Source organism: Sabethes cyaneus, chromosome 3 (assembly GCF_943734655.1).
Source record: "Sabethes cyaneus chromosome 3, idSabCyanKW18_F2, whole genome shotgun sequence".
In the NCBI taxonomy this organism is placed as follows: domain Eukaryota; kingdom Metazoa; phylum Arthropoda; class Insecta; order Diptera; family Culicidae; genus Sabethes; species Sabethes cyaneus.
Window position 1 is genome coordinate 158,817,060 of NC_071355.1, and position 11,410 is coordinate 158,828,469.

General features: G+C 38.2%; 1 protein-coding gene across 1 annotated transcript in view; it reads left to right on the plus strand.

Annotated features, from left to right (window-relative positions):
* Positions 1 to 9,972, plus strand: part of LOC128742947 (uncharacterized) — a 61,531-nt gene extending 51,559 nt beyond the window's left edge. The window contains exons 9-13 of the mRNA XM_053839446.1: positions 8,775 to 8,864; positions 9,000 to 9,185; positions 9,346 to 9,459; positions 9,703 to 9,870; positions 9,934 to 9,972. Coding sequence (XP_053695421.1) covers positions 8,775 to 8,864; positions 9,000 to 9,185; positions 9,346 to 9,459; positions 9,703 to 9,870; positions 9,934 to 9,972 — 597 coding nt within the window. The remainder of the gene's footprint in view (positions 1 to 8,774; positions 8,865 to 8,999; positions 9,186 to 9,345; positions 9,460 to 9,702; positions 9,871 to 9,933) is intronic.
* Positions 9,973 to 11,410: the final 1,438 nt, after the last annotated feature.

Here is an 11,410-nt window from a genome sequence, read left to right on the forward strand (position 1 = left end):
CTCGAAAAAAATCCAAAATTTTAGTTGTCACCCGTTATATTGCAATCTAAGACATCGAATCCTCATATTATTTTGGTAAATTTTAATGTTTGTAGTGCCCCTCAATTGAAATGAGTGAAATTATATACTTTTTACTAAACACTGTCTTCTTAAATCCACCCTACTGGAAAAATTATCTTTAAGTTAAACGTAATCAAGTGTCAGTTTTGTCGAACTGCATTTGCCACATCTAAAGCAAATTGAATTTGTACAACTTTATAATTAAGACAGCTTATTTTACTAAGTTGAAAGTCTGGAAAATTTGACTATATTCGTGGCTGTTCGAAGTTATAATCACTCCTAAAAACCCGAATTAATCCACCTAGCGGCGTGACCTAGCCTTTCTACTGTCACAATAATCATCATTTAATTTCTCAGGAACATCTATGTATAATTAACTTGACTATATTTTTAAATATCCGTTCCGTATTCCTCAAAATCCTTATTTGCCAGTAAAATTCACAACGTATTGCGTAGAATAATTAAATTTTCTTTCCTTGTGTGCGTAAATACTTGTAACACCTTATTTAGTTTTATAATCGGTCGGCCTAAACTTTCGGGCTTCAGAGCCACATAGGAAACTTGTTTTGAATTGACAATATGAAATATGTGTTCAGAACAGATTTTTTGATAATTAATCAATACCATGTGTTCAAAAGTTAGCATCTTTGAAAAACAAGAGTTCAGAAAAATTATTATTATACTTCGCCTTTGAAGACAAAGAATATCAACAACAAAATGATTAATCTCAAAATTTTACTATTAGTTTGCTTGGCTTCAATTTTGCAGTATATCTGAATTAGAAAAAATAACTGAATAGAGCATTAGATATGAAAAAGAGAAATTGAACTTTTTCTTAGCTGGCGCTCCTTCAGATAATTATTTTTGCAAAATCAAAACTTATGCTTTTTTTGAATGTACTTTCATGAAAAGATAGTCATTAGCTTGATCGCATCGTTTTTACAATGTTGGAGGGTTAGGAAAACAAGAGGGTTGCAAAAGCTGCGCCTTAAACATGCTTGAGAATGGGAAATATGATCGATATGATTTTCAGTGCTTGTCATTTTTGATTTATTTGTTGAAACATGATACATGACATAAGACATCTGTCCTTTAAAATGTCATTAACGAAAACAAATCTTACAAAATTACTACCGTGCAACGTTTACTTCCTATTTTTCATATAACATTTCTAAGTTCTAGTATCTATTGATTGAAAAGAGCATCTATTGATGCGCAAAATTTGTTTGAAATTTGTATAAATTTATTTGGAAAAATCAACTCATTTTTAATCCTATACACCACTATACCTTCATGCTTAAATTAACTGCTTTTCTTCGCTGTTTGCTTTTCGTGTACAATTGTGAGTAACAGCAAGTGAACAAAATGACAATTGAAATCTGAAATCAAAGAAAAGAAAAAGCTTTTCGATTGAATCCCATTATTTAATATTTATTTGCAACAGATACGTAGTTCGCCTACGACGTGCAGGCTTTAACAGCGTCTTATTTCAAAGCGTACGCGTATCTGTTGCGAATAAATATTAAATAGTGGGATTTAGTCGGTAAAAGTTTTTTCTTTTCTTTAATTTCAAATTTCGTATTCCACTAAGAGGCTTCAAAAATTTCAGACAATTGATTCAGAAAAGTGAGAAACATCTTTTCTTGAATTTCAATGCAAATTTAAAAATTGCAAATTGTCATCCCAAGTAACAATTTGAGTTTTATTACACTCTTATGATGGCATTCAAGACCAAAATTGGTCATGAAAACCACCATAAGAGTACAATCAAACTCACATTGTTGCTTGGGATCACATACACACACATACATACATACATACATACATACATACGTATATACATACATACGTATATACATACATACATACACACATACATCACACACATTGAATACAATCAACATTTGTTTTGAATTCACACGTTTTAACGGTTTAATATACGGTGCTTAAGTGTTAAAGTTTAAATAACTTTTGAATGAACTGTCCGATTTTAAATAACTCGGTTTCGTTTGATAGATCTCAGTAGTAATTTTCAAATAATAATAAAATGTGTGATGTTTTTCATTGAATTAATGCTTATATGTTACAAAAATATGTTTTAAATACTATTTTTTCACATTTCTTTATGTAACTTTCAAACTACAAGCCCAATCGTCATGAAATTTGGAAGTTAAGGATTTGCAAGGCTCCTCTTTCATATGCAATCAATTTTGTTCAAATCGGTTAAGGGACCTATGAGATAATGAAGTCCCATATTTTTCATATTTTTATACATAACTTTTGAACTAAAAGTCCGATCAATATGAAATTCAATAGCGACCAATGGGACACCTAGACCTTTCATTTGACACTAAGAACATTAAAATCGGTCCAGCCATCTCCGAGAAAAGTGAGTGAGATTAAAAGCGTCACATACACACACACACACACACATACACACACACACACATACATACACACACACAGAAAATGCTCAGTTTTCGAAACTGAGTCGAATGGTATATGACATTCGGCCCGCAGGACCTTAATTCCATTTCCGGTTTTCCAAGTGATTTCTATACCTTTATACTATATATTTATATAGTAGAAAGGCAAAACGTGATACAAACTTTGAACACTTAAATTTCTTTTATGCAATGCAATGTATTTTAACTGAATCTGAATCTAGAATCCCTTCAAAGGAACTAATGTTTCATTGAGATTTCTCTTTGTCTTTCTTGTTGTAGTTTTATACTCCGCGTTGCGTTAATTTTTGTTAGTAAGTGTACACTACCAGAGGGCTCTCGATATGAGCACTTTGGTGTTAGGGTCAGTGGAGGGTTAAAAAAACTGTTTTAATAAATACAGACCTGATAAGCACGAAAGGGGAAGGTAAACTTTTTAAAACTGACAAAATTTTCTGTAAAAATTTTTATTATAGTCACTTTAACGTCTTAGGTTATTTGTAACTTCTACGGGGTTGGAATTTGAACCCGAGTCCTCAGTGTGAGTGGTGTGAGTTCTAACCGGGATTGCCCCACACGACACTGATAAAAAAATATATCATGAAAAAACAGCAATTTTCACATGAATTGCTAAGACAAACAACAGACAAAAACAGCAAAAACAGGCATCCTGAAGTTTTTGGAGCGTCTTAGTAGAATACGAAACCTGTAAATTAAATAAAAAGAAAACTTATCCAATTTCTTGTGGAAGTGCGTCATGAAGTGGCGCTTTTTAACGAACGAAGGGGAATGCACCATAAAAAATACTTGCTAGTTCGAGGGATACTCGTGTTGCTATTTGATATTTGGGAATGTCGATCATAGATGGTGCAAGTGTTCAGGCTAAATGCGAGGTACGATAATTTTTGTTGATTTTTCTTGCAAGAGTTATGTCTGTTTGCTTGCGATTTTACTATGTATCAAATATAGTAGAATTAAATTGGATAAGTTTTCTATTTATTTAATTTCCATGCAAACAGACATAACTTTTGAAAGAAAAATCAATAAAAACATCGTCAGCGCCTAAATACTAGTACCATCTATGATCGATATTCCCAAATATTAACTTACAACATGACTATCCCTCGAACCATCAAGTATTTTTTATGGGGCGTTCTCAGTCTTTCGTTAAAAAGTGCCACTTTGACATATACGTAGACATTCCCAACCAACAATAAATTTGAAATGACTGTTACAGCGTGCGACGAGTGCGGAGAGTGAGTGTTATGTTTGTTTGTCTATGGTCCATGTGAAAATCTGCACGCAAAATAATCCACACGTCCTTTCCACGTGAAAAATCACTTAAATTTCTCTACAGGGATTTACGTGACTTTCAGTTGAACATTATTGCAAAATAGAATAACATCTATTTGATTTACACGTAAATACACACATACTAATGCAATTTACGTGAAATTTACGTAAATAGTACGGGAAAAGTAGAATGGAAAATATTCACATACAGGCTTGGCATACACTTTTCGCTTCGATTTTTCTCTTTTGATTACTGCATCTCAGCCAAGCAAAATTTGAAAAAGTGATGTATGGGGCGTTTGTAGAATTTGTTATTATCTACAATATTTCTGAAGTAAGTATTACTGTGCGTTTTGTATTTATGGCGCTATAAGGCTGCTACCCTCTTGGTAGCAAAAGGAGCGCTCTTTTTGCTACCAACGGCATTACTGCCTAACAGCGCCTTAAATACTAAAGTTAAAACTTCACTTTCTTCAGCAATATTATAGTTAATTACTAGCTCTACAAATGCCCCATACACCACTTTTTCAAATTCTGCTTGGCTGAGAAGCAGTAATCAAAAGAGTAAAATCAAAGCGAAAAGTGTATGCCAAGCCTGTTCACATAATTTTTCCCGTAATTTCAACGTGAAAATTATTTTGAGTGTGACTTCTCACTTTCTTCCAGCACACCTGCTGATTTCTTACAGGAAGTCGAACAGTTTAATGACATTCCTTACCGGATAGAGGACATTTTACTGAACACAATGGTGCACGATAAGCATAACATTTTATCCTGTCAGCAATACTGTCGAGCATTGTATTCTTTAGAGTTAGATGTTTGAGTCAAAACGGTACGAAGGAAATTACATGCGTAACGCAGGGAAAAATCCCAAATTGTCGCTGTCTTGCATCCAGAAGGCCTTGATCTATTGACAAGCACAAACTAACAGACGTAACACTTCGTGAAATTAAATATAGAAGAAAACTTTCCAATTAAATTCTACTATGTATGTATATTCGCGACAGATAGGGTCGTTATCGTCGGGCCACTGTTATGGTCGGGCCATCACGATTTTACAGTTTTAGTAACTCATGATATCTATGATACAACCATTGTAAAACTTCTTACTGTAATAGCTAACTTTTCACAATATTGTGAGTTTCAATCGTGTATTCAAAACACCCGTACTGAATTCAGTGACTAAATCTCACAAAGTTTTCCAGGCGCAATGAACTTTTCTTCAAGAAATGATTCATGAAATGCAATTATCGAGATAAATTTTGAAAATGTATGAAGTGTGTTGTGCTGCACACGAAGACTATAGAAATGCAATAATCGCTAGAGAATGTCAGTCGCGTAAAATGTGATGAAATAAAGCAAAATTAATACGATAAAAACCTAGATTTTTGTTGTGTTTTTTTCATTGTAGTTGTACACTTCGGAAAAGGCGATTGTAGTAATATTGATTTTACAAATTCGCCAAAATTTCGCAAAAATGCAATTAAAAATAGGGTATTTGTATCTATATGAGCCGTTGTTCTCGGAATTCATTCTTTTCATGTCTCTATATAGAATTTCATTACGTATGTCTTAAATTTTCTGCGGTGGCCCAACCTGTACAACATGGCCCGACTATGGCAATATTTTTTGTCTTCACGTAAATGCCTATAACTTTTTTATTTTTCAAGCAATCAATTCAAAACTTTTCGGAAATATATCTTATTCTTAGACCTTTGCAACGATGTATTTAGATTTCCAAAATTCCTTTTGAAATGAAAGTTAAGGGCGAATTCTAAAACGTGGCCCAACCACGACGACACTCCCTTACGTATTTCGCTTACGACTTGCAGCCTTCATTAGTGTCTGTCTTCGAAACAGGTCTATCAAGAGAATTCGTAGGGCAATACCAGGCGACCTTTATGGGGGCCCGTGCTACTACGGAGTTGATTTTTCACTCTCCAACAAATCCTCCGGAAATATAGATAGTACAACGTGCCCACACGTCATATTTTCGTGGATTTCAGAGCAGCATACGATACAGTTGAACGCGAACAGCTATGACAGATAATGCACGAGTACGGGTTTCCGGACAAACTGACGCGGCTGATCAAAGCTACCCTGGAGTGAGTGATGTGGCACGCGCGCGCTTCGGGGACATTCTCGACTCGAGTCCTTTTGAACCGCACAGAGGTTTGCGACAACGGGGAGGACTGTCCTGTATGTTATTCAACATCGTTATCGAAGATGTGATCTGGCGAGCTGGCATCGAAACGAGAGGAACTATCTTTAGCAGAAGTAGTCAACTCCTAACCTTCGCAGACGGCCTCTACATGCGGTCAGGCATATATTATCATATATATAATCACTAGAAACCTTGGGACCACAGAAGCAGTCCATGCCAGACTAGAAATGGATGCTAGGAGGATTGGGCTACAAATCAATGCGTCTAAAACCGACCATTTGGTAGGAAGAGGCTGCAGAGAAAAAACGATCGCCTCCCACTGAAAGTGACAACCCAACAAACATTTTTGTTTAACAGTAGCAAGCTACTGTTCGACTATTGTATAGCTAATACCAGTTGAATATGGGCTTGATAAGATGTTATACAACAAAAATGTTCCTTGGGAATTGACGGCGAAGAACTAGAAGAGGTTGATGAGTTCATATATTTGGGATCTCTCGGCGCTGCCGACAATAATACGAGTAAAGTGAATAAACGTCGCATTCAAGCTGAAAGTCGAGCTTACGCCGCCGCACAAAGTTGACGATGTACAAAACGCTAATCAGACCGGTAGTCCTCTATAGACTTGAGACAGCAATTTTGTTTACGGAGCACATATGTGACTTGTCGTATGTGAACGAAAGGTGTTTCGTACCATTTGTGACGGAGTACAAGCGGAAAGCAGAGAGTGGTGTAGGCATATGATCCACGAGCTGCAGGCACTACTTGGAGAGATTCCCATCGTAAACTTTTGAAAAATAGAAGACTGCGGTGCGCCAACTACGTCGAAAGGATGCCGGACGACTGTGCAGTAAAATCCGTTCTCTTCAAAAACGCCACCGGCACTAGGAATAGAGGGGCCCAACGTGCTAGTTGGCCAACCTGGTTGAAGCCGGCTTGCGTGTGACGAGACGCTTAATGAATTGGCGATGAGTAGTCCACGGCCGTGTACAGTGAAGAGAAATTCGTAATACGGTAAGAGGCACCCCGGCTCTTCGCTGTTAGGATCCAATCATGATAAAAAAATATCTGTTTTTCGAAGTTACATGGTGGACACTAGCTAAAACTTGCTTCACGGCGACAATGGTTCATAATGCAAAAATCTTATGCTTATTAAGTTTATATTGAAAACGTCAAACACTATAACACATCTTACGCTGAAATGTGAACCCTACGGCGGCCTATGGCGATACCACAGAGTAATGTGATGCTAATTTTAGGGCTAATATGTTCATAATAATCTCTTCAAGAAAGCAAAACCTTCTAAGACAAATCAGTATCGCTCGAAAACGCCAAGAGCTCATCAGTCGCTCCCTTTCAACGTCCACGCTTCGTGACCGTAGAGTACCACCGGAAGAATAAGCGTCCTATAGAGCGCAAGTTTTGTACGGAGTTGCAGGCTACAGAAGCTCAGCTGGCTACGTAATCCGTAAGGCCCTGTTGGCAGCAGCTATCCGCCTTTTTACTTCACGGCACACATTGTTGTCACATTTCACTAATGTACCAAGGTAAATAAATTCGTCGACTACTTCAAAAGTATCTGCATCTATCCAACATCCGAAGGGCTACCACGCTCTCTACCAGCCACCATATACTTTGTTTTGGTAGAATTTATGATAAGCCCTGTCCTCGCAGCTTCCCCCTTAAGATGCATGTACGCTTCTTCCACAGCTCTACGGGTTACACCGATGATAACGATGTCGTCCGCGAACCCCATGAACCATATGAGCTTTCGTGATGATGGTACTGCTTCTCTGCAAGCCTGCCCTTCGAATATCACCTTTCAATGCAATGTTGAACAGCAAATTCGATAGTCCGTTCCTTGCTTCAAACCATCTAACGTCACAAACGTGTCCGATGTCTCACCCGCTATCCGGACGCTTGATTTTGAACCATCAAAGGTAGGACGTATCAGCCTAATTAATTTTATTGGAAAACCACGTTCAAGCATAATCTGCCACAGCTCATTTCGTTTAACTGAATCGTACGCCGTCTTGAATCTGTAAACAAATGGTGAGTCTGCAAGTTAAATTCCCGGAATTTATCGAGGATCTGTCGCAAGATGAACATTTGGTTCGTCGTGGAGCGTCCCCCTCGAAAACCGCACTGGTATTCACCAACAAAGATTTCCTGCAACGGCCTGGGACTGAGAAGCAGAATGCGGGAGAGAATTTTGTATGCAGAATTGAGGAGAGTAATGCCTTGATAATTGCTGCTTTCGAGTCGATGGCCCTTTTTGTATATAGGGCATATGAGACCTTCCAACAAGTCCGTAGGTAAATCCTCCTCAGTCCATACTTTTAGTCTAACCCGATGGATTGCACAATACAGCCGTTCGCTCCCGACTTTCAAAAGTTCGGCGGGGATACCGTCCTTTTCAGCTACTTTGCCGTTTTTCTACTCTCTCGCGCTTTCCTAACCTCGTCCAAAGTTGGTGGATCCACAGCTTACTTATGACTTCCTTTGGTCGAATCATTACAAAATTAGTATCAAAATCAGCGGAAAAGTATGTAGAATCGAAGATAGCGATTTTTTTTCGAAATTTTTAGTCGTTCAAGTCCCTTTAGAAAGGTGATAGAGCCTTATTATTCATTGAACACTATTGAATTGGTTTTTGATTAGACGCACAGAACAGAAGTGGAAGAAAATTAGATCGAAAAGCCTAATTTCTCGGGGGATGCTTGAACCAAATTGTTCTTTTAGCAAAAAACTTAGTTCGCCATTCGTCTTCTCACTCGATTTATTTTTTGTCTCTATTTTTTTCATATTATAAGGGGGACGTTAATGACTCACTGTCGAGAAGACGCAGCAGCTATAACATCGAGTTCGTTCGAGTGCCTAAAGGTGGAGGAAGTGCTTCAAAGGTACAGTAAAGAACAGATTAAACCATTTTAGAATTCATATAATTCAAAATTTCGTCATGTAGCAGCTGTGGTTATGTGGTTAAAAAAGCACAGAATCAACTTTAAATTTTGTTGCCATTTGTGTTCTCTCACTAGGTTGACCTACTGAAATCAGCTCTGGAAATTAACCACAAAGTATCGCAACCGCATCTCCGGAAAGAGGGCAAAGCTTCGGATCAATCGCTAAATTCCAAACGGGCTGACAGTGCACCAAGATTGAACCCCTCGAAGAATATTTCCCAGCCGGCGCTCGGTGCCGTGGTCGACGAGGTAAGCATGAAAGTGGTCTACTGCTTCTTGTATCTGCAATCATCAGATTATACCTCTATATAAAAAAAATGTTACATGTTGCTTCTCTGTGGTCTCTGTCCGATGCTGCTTTCGTCTACATTGCTTTTAACTTGCCAACCGCCACCGCCTCGTTTGCTTGGGGTACTAATAGGCAGGCGCTCCGTTCGTACTAAGTCGACATAGGAAAAAGCATCATCAAAGTGGTATACTGGTTATCAAGGTTACTAATCAGGATGGTGAAGTTGATCTAAGGAACTTCCTGCGGGTAAATGGCTTTATTTGTTCATACAGTTGTTACTAGCGGTGCACCTAGGATCTAATTGAAGATAGCGTGTATTGATGTTGATATCGTAATAAACATTTATTTACCATTCAGCTTCAATTAGTCGCTAGTGGCAGCACTAAGCGTTATCGCATGTTACATATGCTGCATGGTTTTTGGTGATAATATTATAGTTACGAGTGATCAATAATCAAATGACTTACCTCACGTTCGTTCTGGAAACAGGAAACGGATCGCCGCGATTCTATTACCGAGGCGGATCTGGACCAACTGAAAGCGGAGTTATCGGCCCAGGCGCGTACTCATGTGCTGAACGACATTCCGGAGCGTCCAGTAGATCCAAGCGACTTAGTCGGATTCGGATCACAGGCAACAGGCGCGGCTCCGCAGGCCGTTCCAGCTTCCCGCAAAGCCGACATTGCAGCGACCGTCAATGGTGCAGACAGCAACGGACAGAGTATAACAAACAACGAGTCCAGCTCAAATGAAACTTGAAAAAGTTCATTTGTGCAATCGCAGTTCAACAACAATTCAATAGACAGTACGAATGAAAGTTCTAGATTGATAAGATAAATTTCCGAACAGTTCACGTTGATGGAGGTGTTTCAATACACTACAATTGTTAATAAATAAACCTACAAAGTGTTAAACGCTGGTTGTTTTGGTGATAGAATATCTGTTATCATTGCAATGTCATCGGTTTATTGAAACTTACATTGATTATTTTATTAACAATGAATTATTTATTTAATCGTTCTCAGTTTCTTGTTTCAAATATTACGTTTGTAATTACTTTCTGGTTGTTGCATCATAATTTAGTGTTAAACTTGCTTATACTTATCGTAATCTTTCAGTACAGTTAACAAATAAATTTTTCTAATTATATTTATTGACACTTCTTTCATGGCTTTCAAATGTATGCTTTATTCTGTTGCATCCTCTTGTTTTGTTTTCCTGCGCTTGCACAAAAAAACTGACGCGTTAAGTTAAATCCAATAATATACAAAGTTTTACTTATTTGGCTGTCTGTTTTTGGCCTCGATTAAATCCTTCCACCGATTATATCACTGCCAGTCAATCCCACTTGATTACCAACCGTTTCCCAACAAATTGGCAAGTGCAACATTTTGGCGCGGGTGTTGCAAATCCAATGAATGAAGTAATTAAACAAAGCCAATCTGTATCATTTAGAATCCGCTTCCGATTCGGCTCGAAAATATAAAGCCCCCATTGCCTAAGTAAAATATGGCCTCCAGCCGGTTTGTAGTTTTCGGAACGACAAAATTGAAAATTAACCTCCTCCATTAACCGAAAACCCCCCACGTCCGGGGAGACCAATAATCCACTACAATGCGCACCATTCAAAATAATCTCGCTGACAGTTAGGACCAGAGGATTGTAGTGCTCCTGCTTCACATTTTCCCCGGGCCCACCCCGCACAGTCCGGATGGGTGGCGTTTTATCGCTTGTGGAAAATGAGTTGCAAATGGATTTTGCTTTACCATGCATATCATTTGCAATCAATTTAACGCAAGTTGCATTTATTACTTCGCCAGCTCTCGGTATGCTCAGCTGCGTGTAACATAGTATGTACTAAGTGGATTATATCCGGTGTAGCAACAGTGTGTCTGTGTGTGTGTATGTGTTTGTGTTTGTGCGCGAGTGTGTGGGGGTAACCGAGTGTGCGAAGTTTTTCTGCAGCCACAATGTCGTTATCGACTTCTGTTTGGATTGCAGCTGCTTTTTCACACGGTGGCTCATTTTCACACTGCAACAGAGACTGGCATTAATGTGGGATCACTTTTTGAAGCGGTTCGGCAGCATCAGTTCAAAGTTTGCTGAATCTGTGTTCATTAGATTGAAATTAGGTTCACAAAATCGAAATTGTATGCAAAGGCAGAAACCGAACTTTGTCCGATTAAAGTTTGCACTG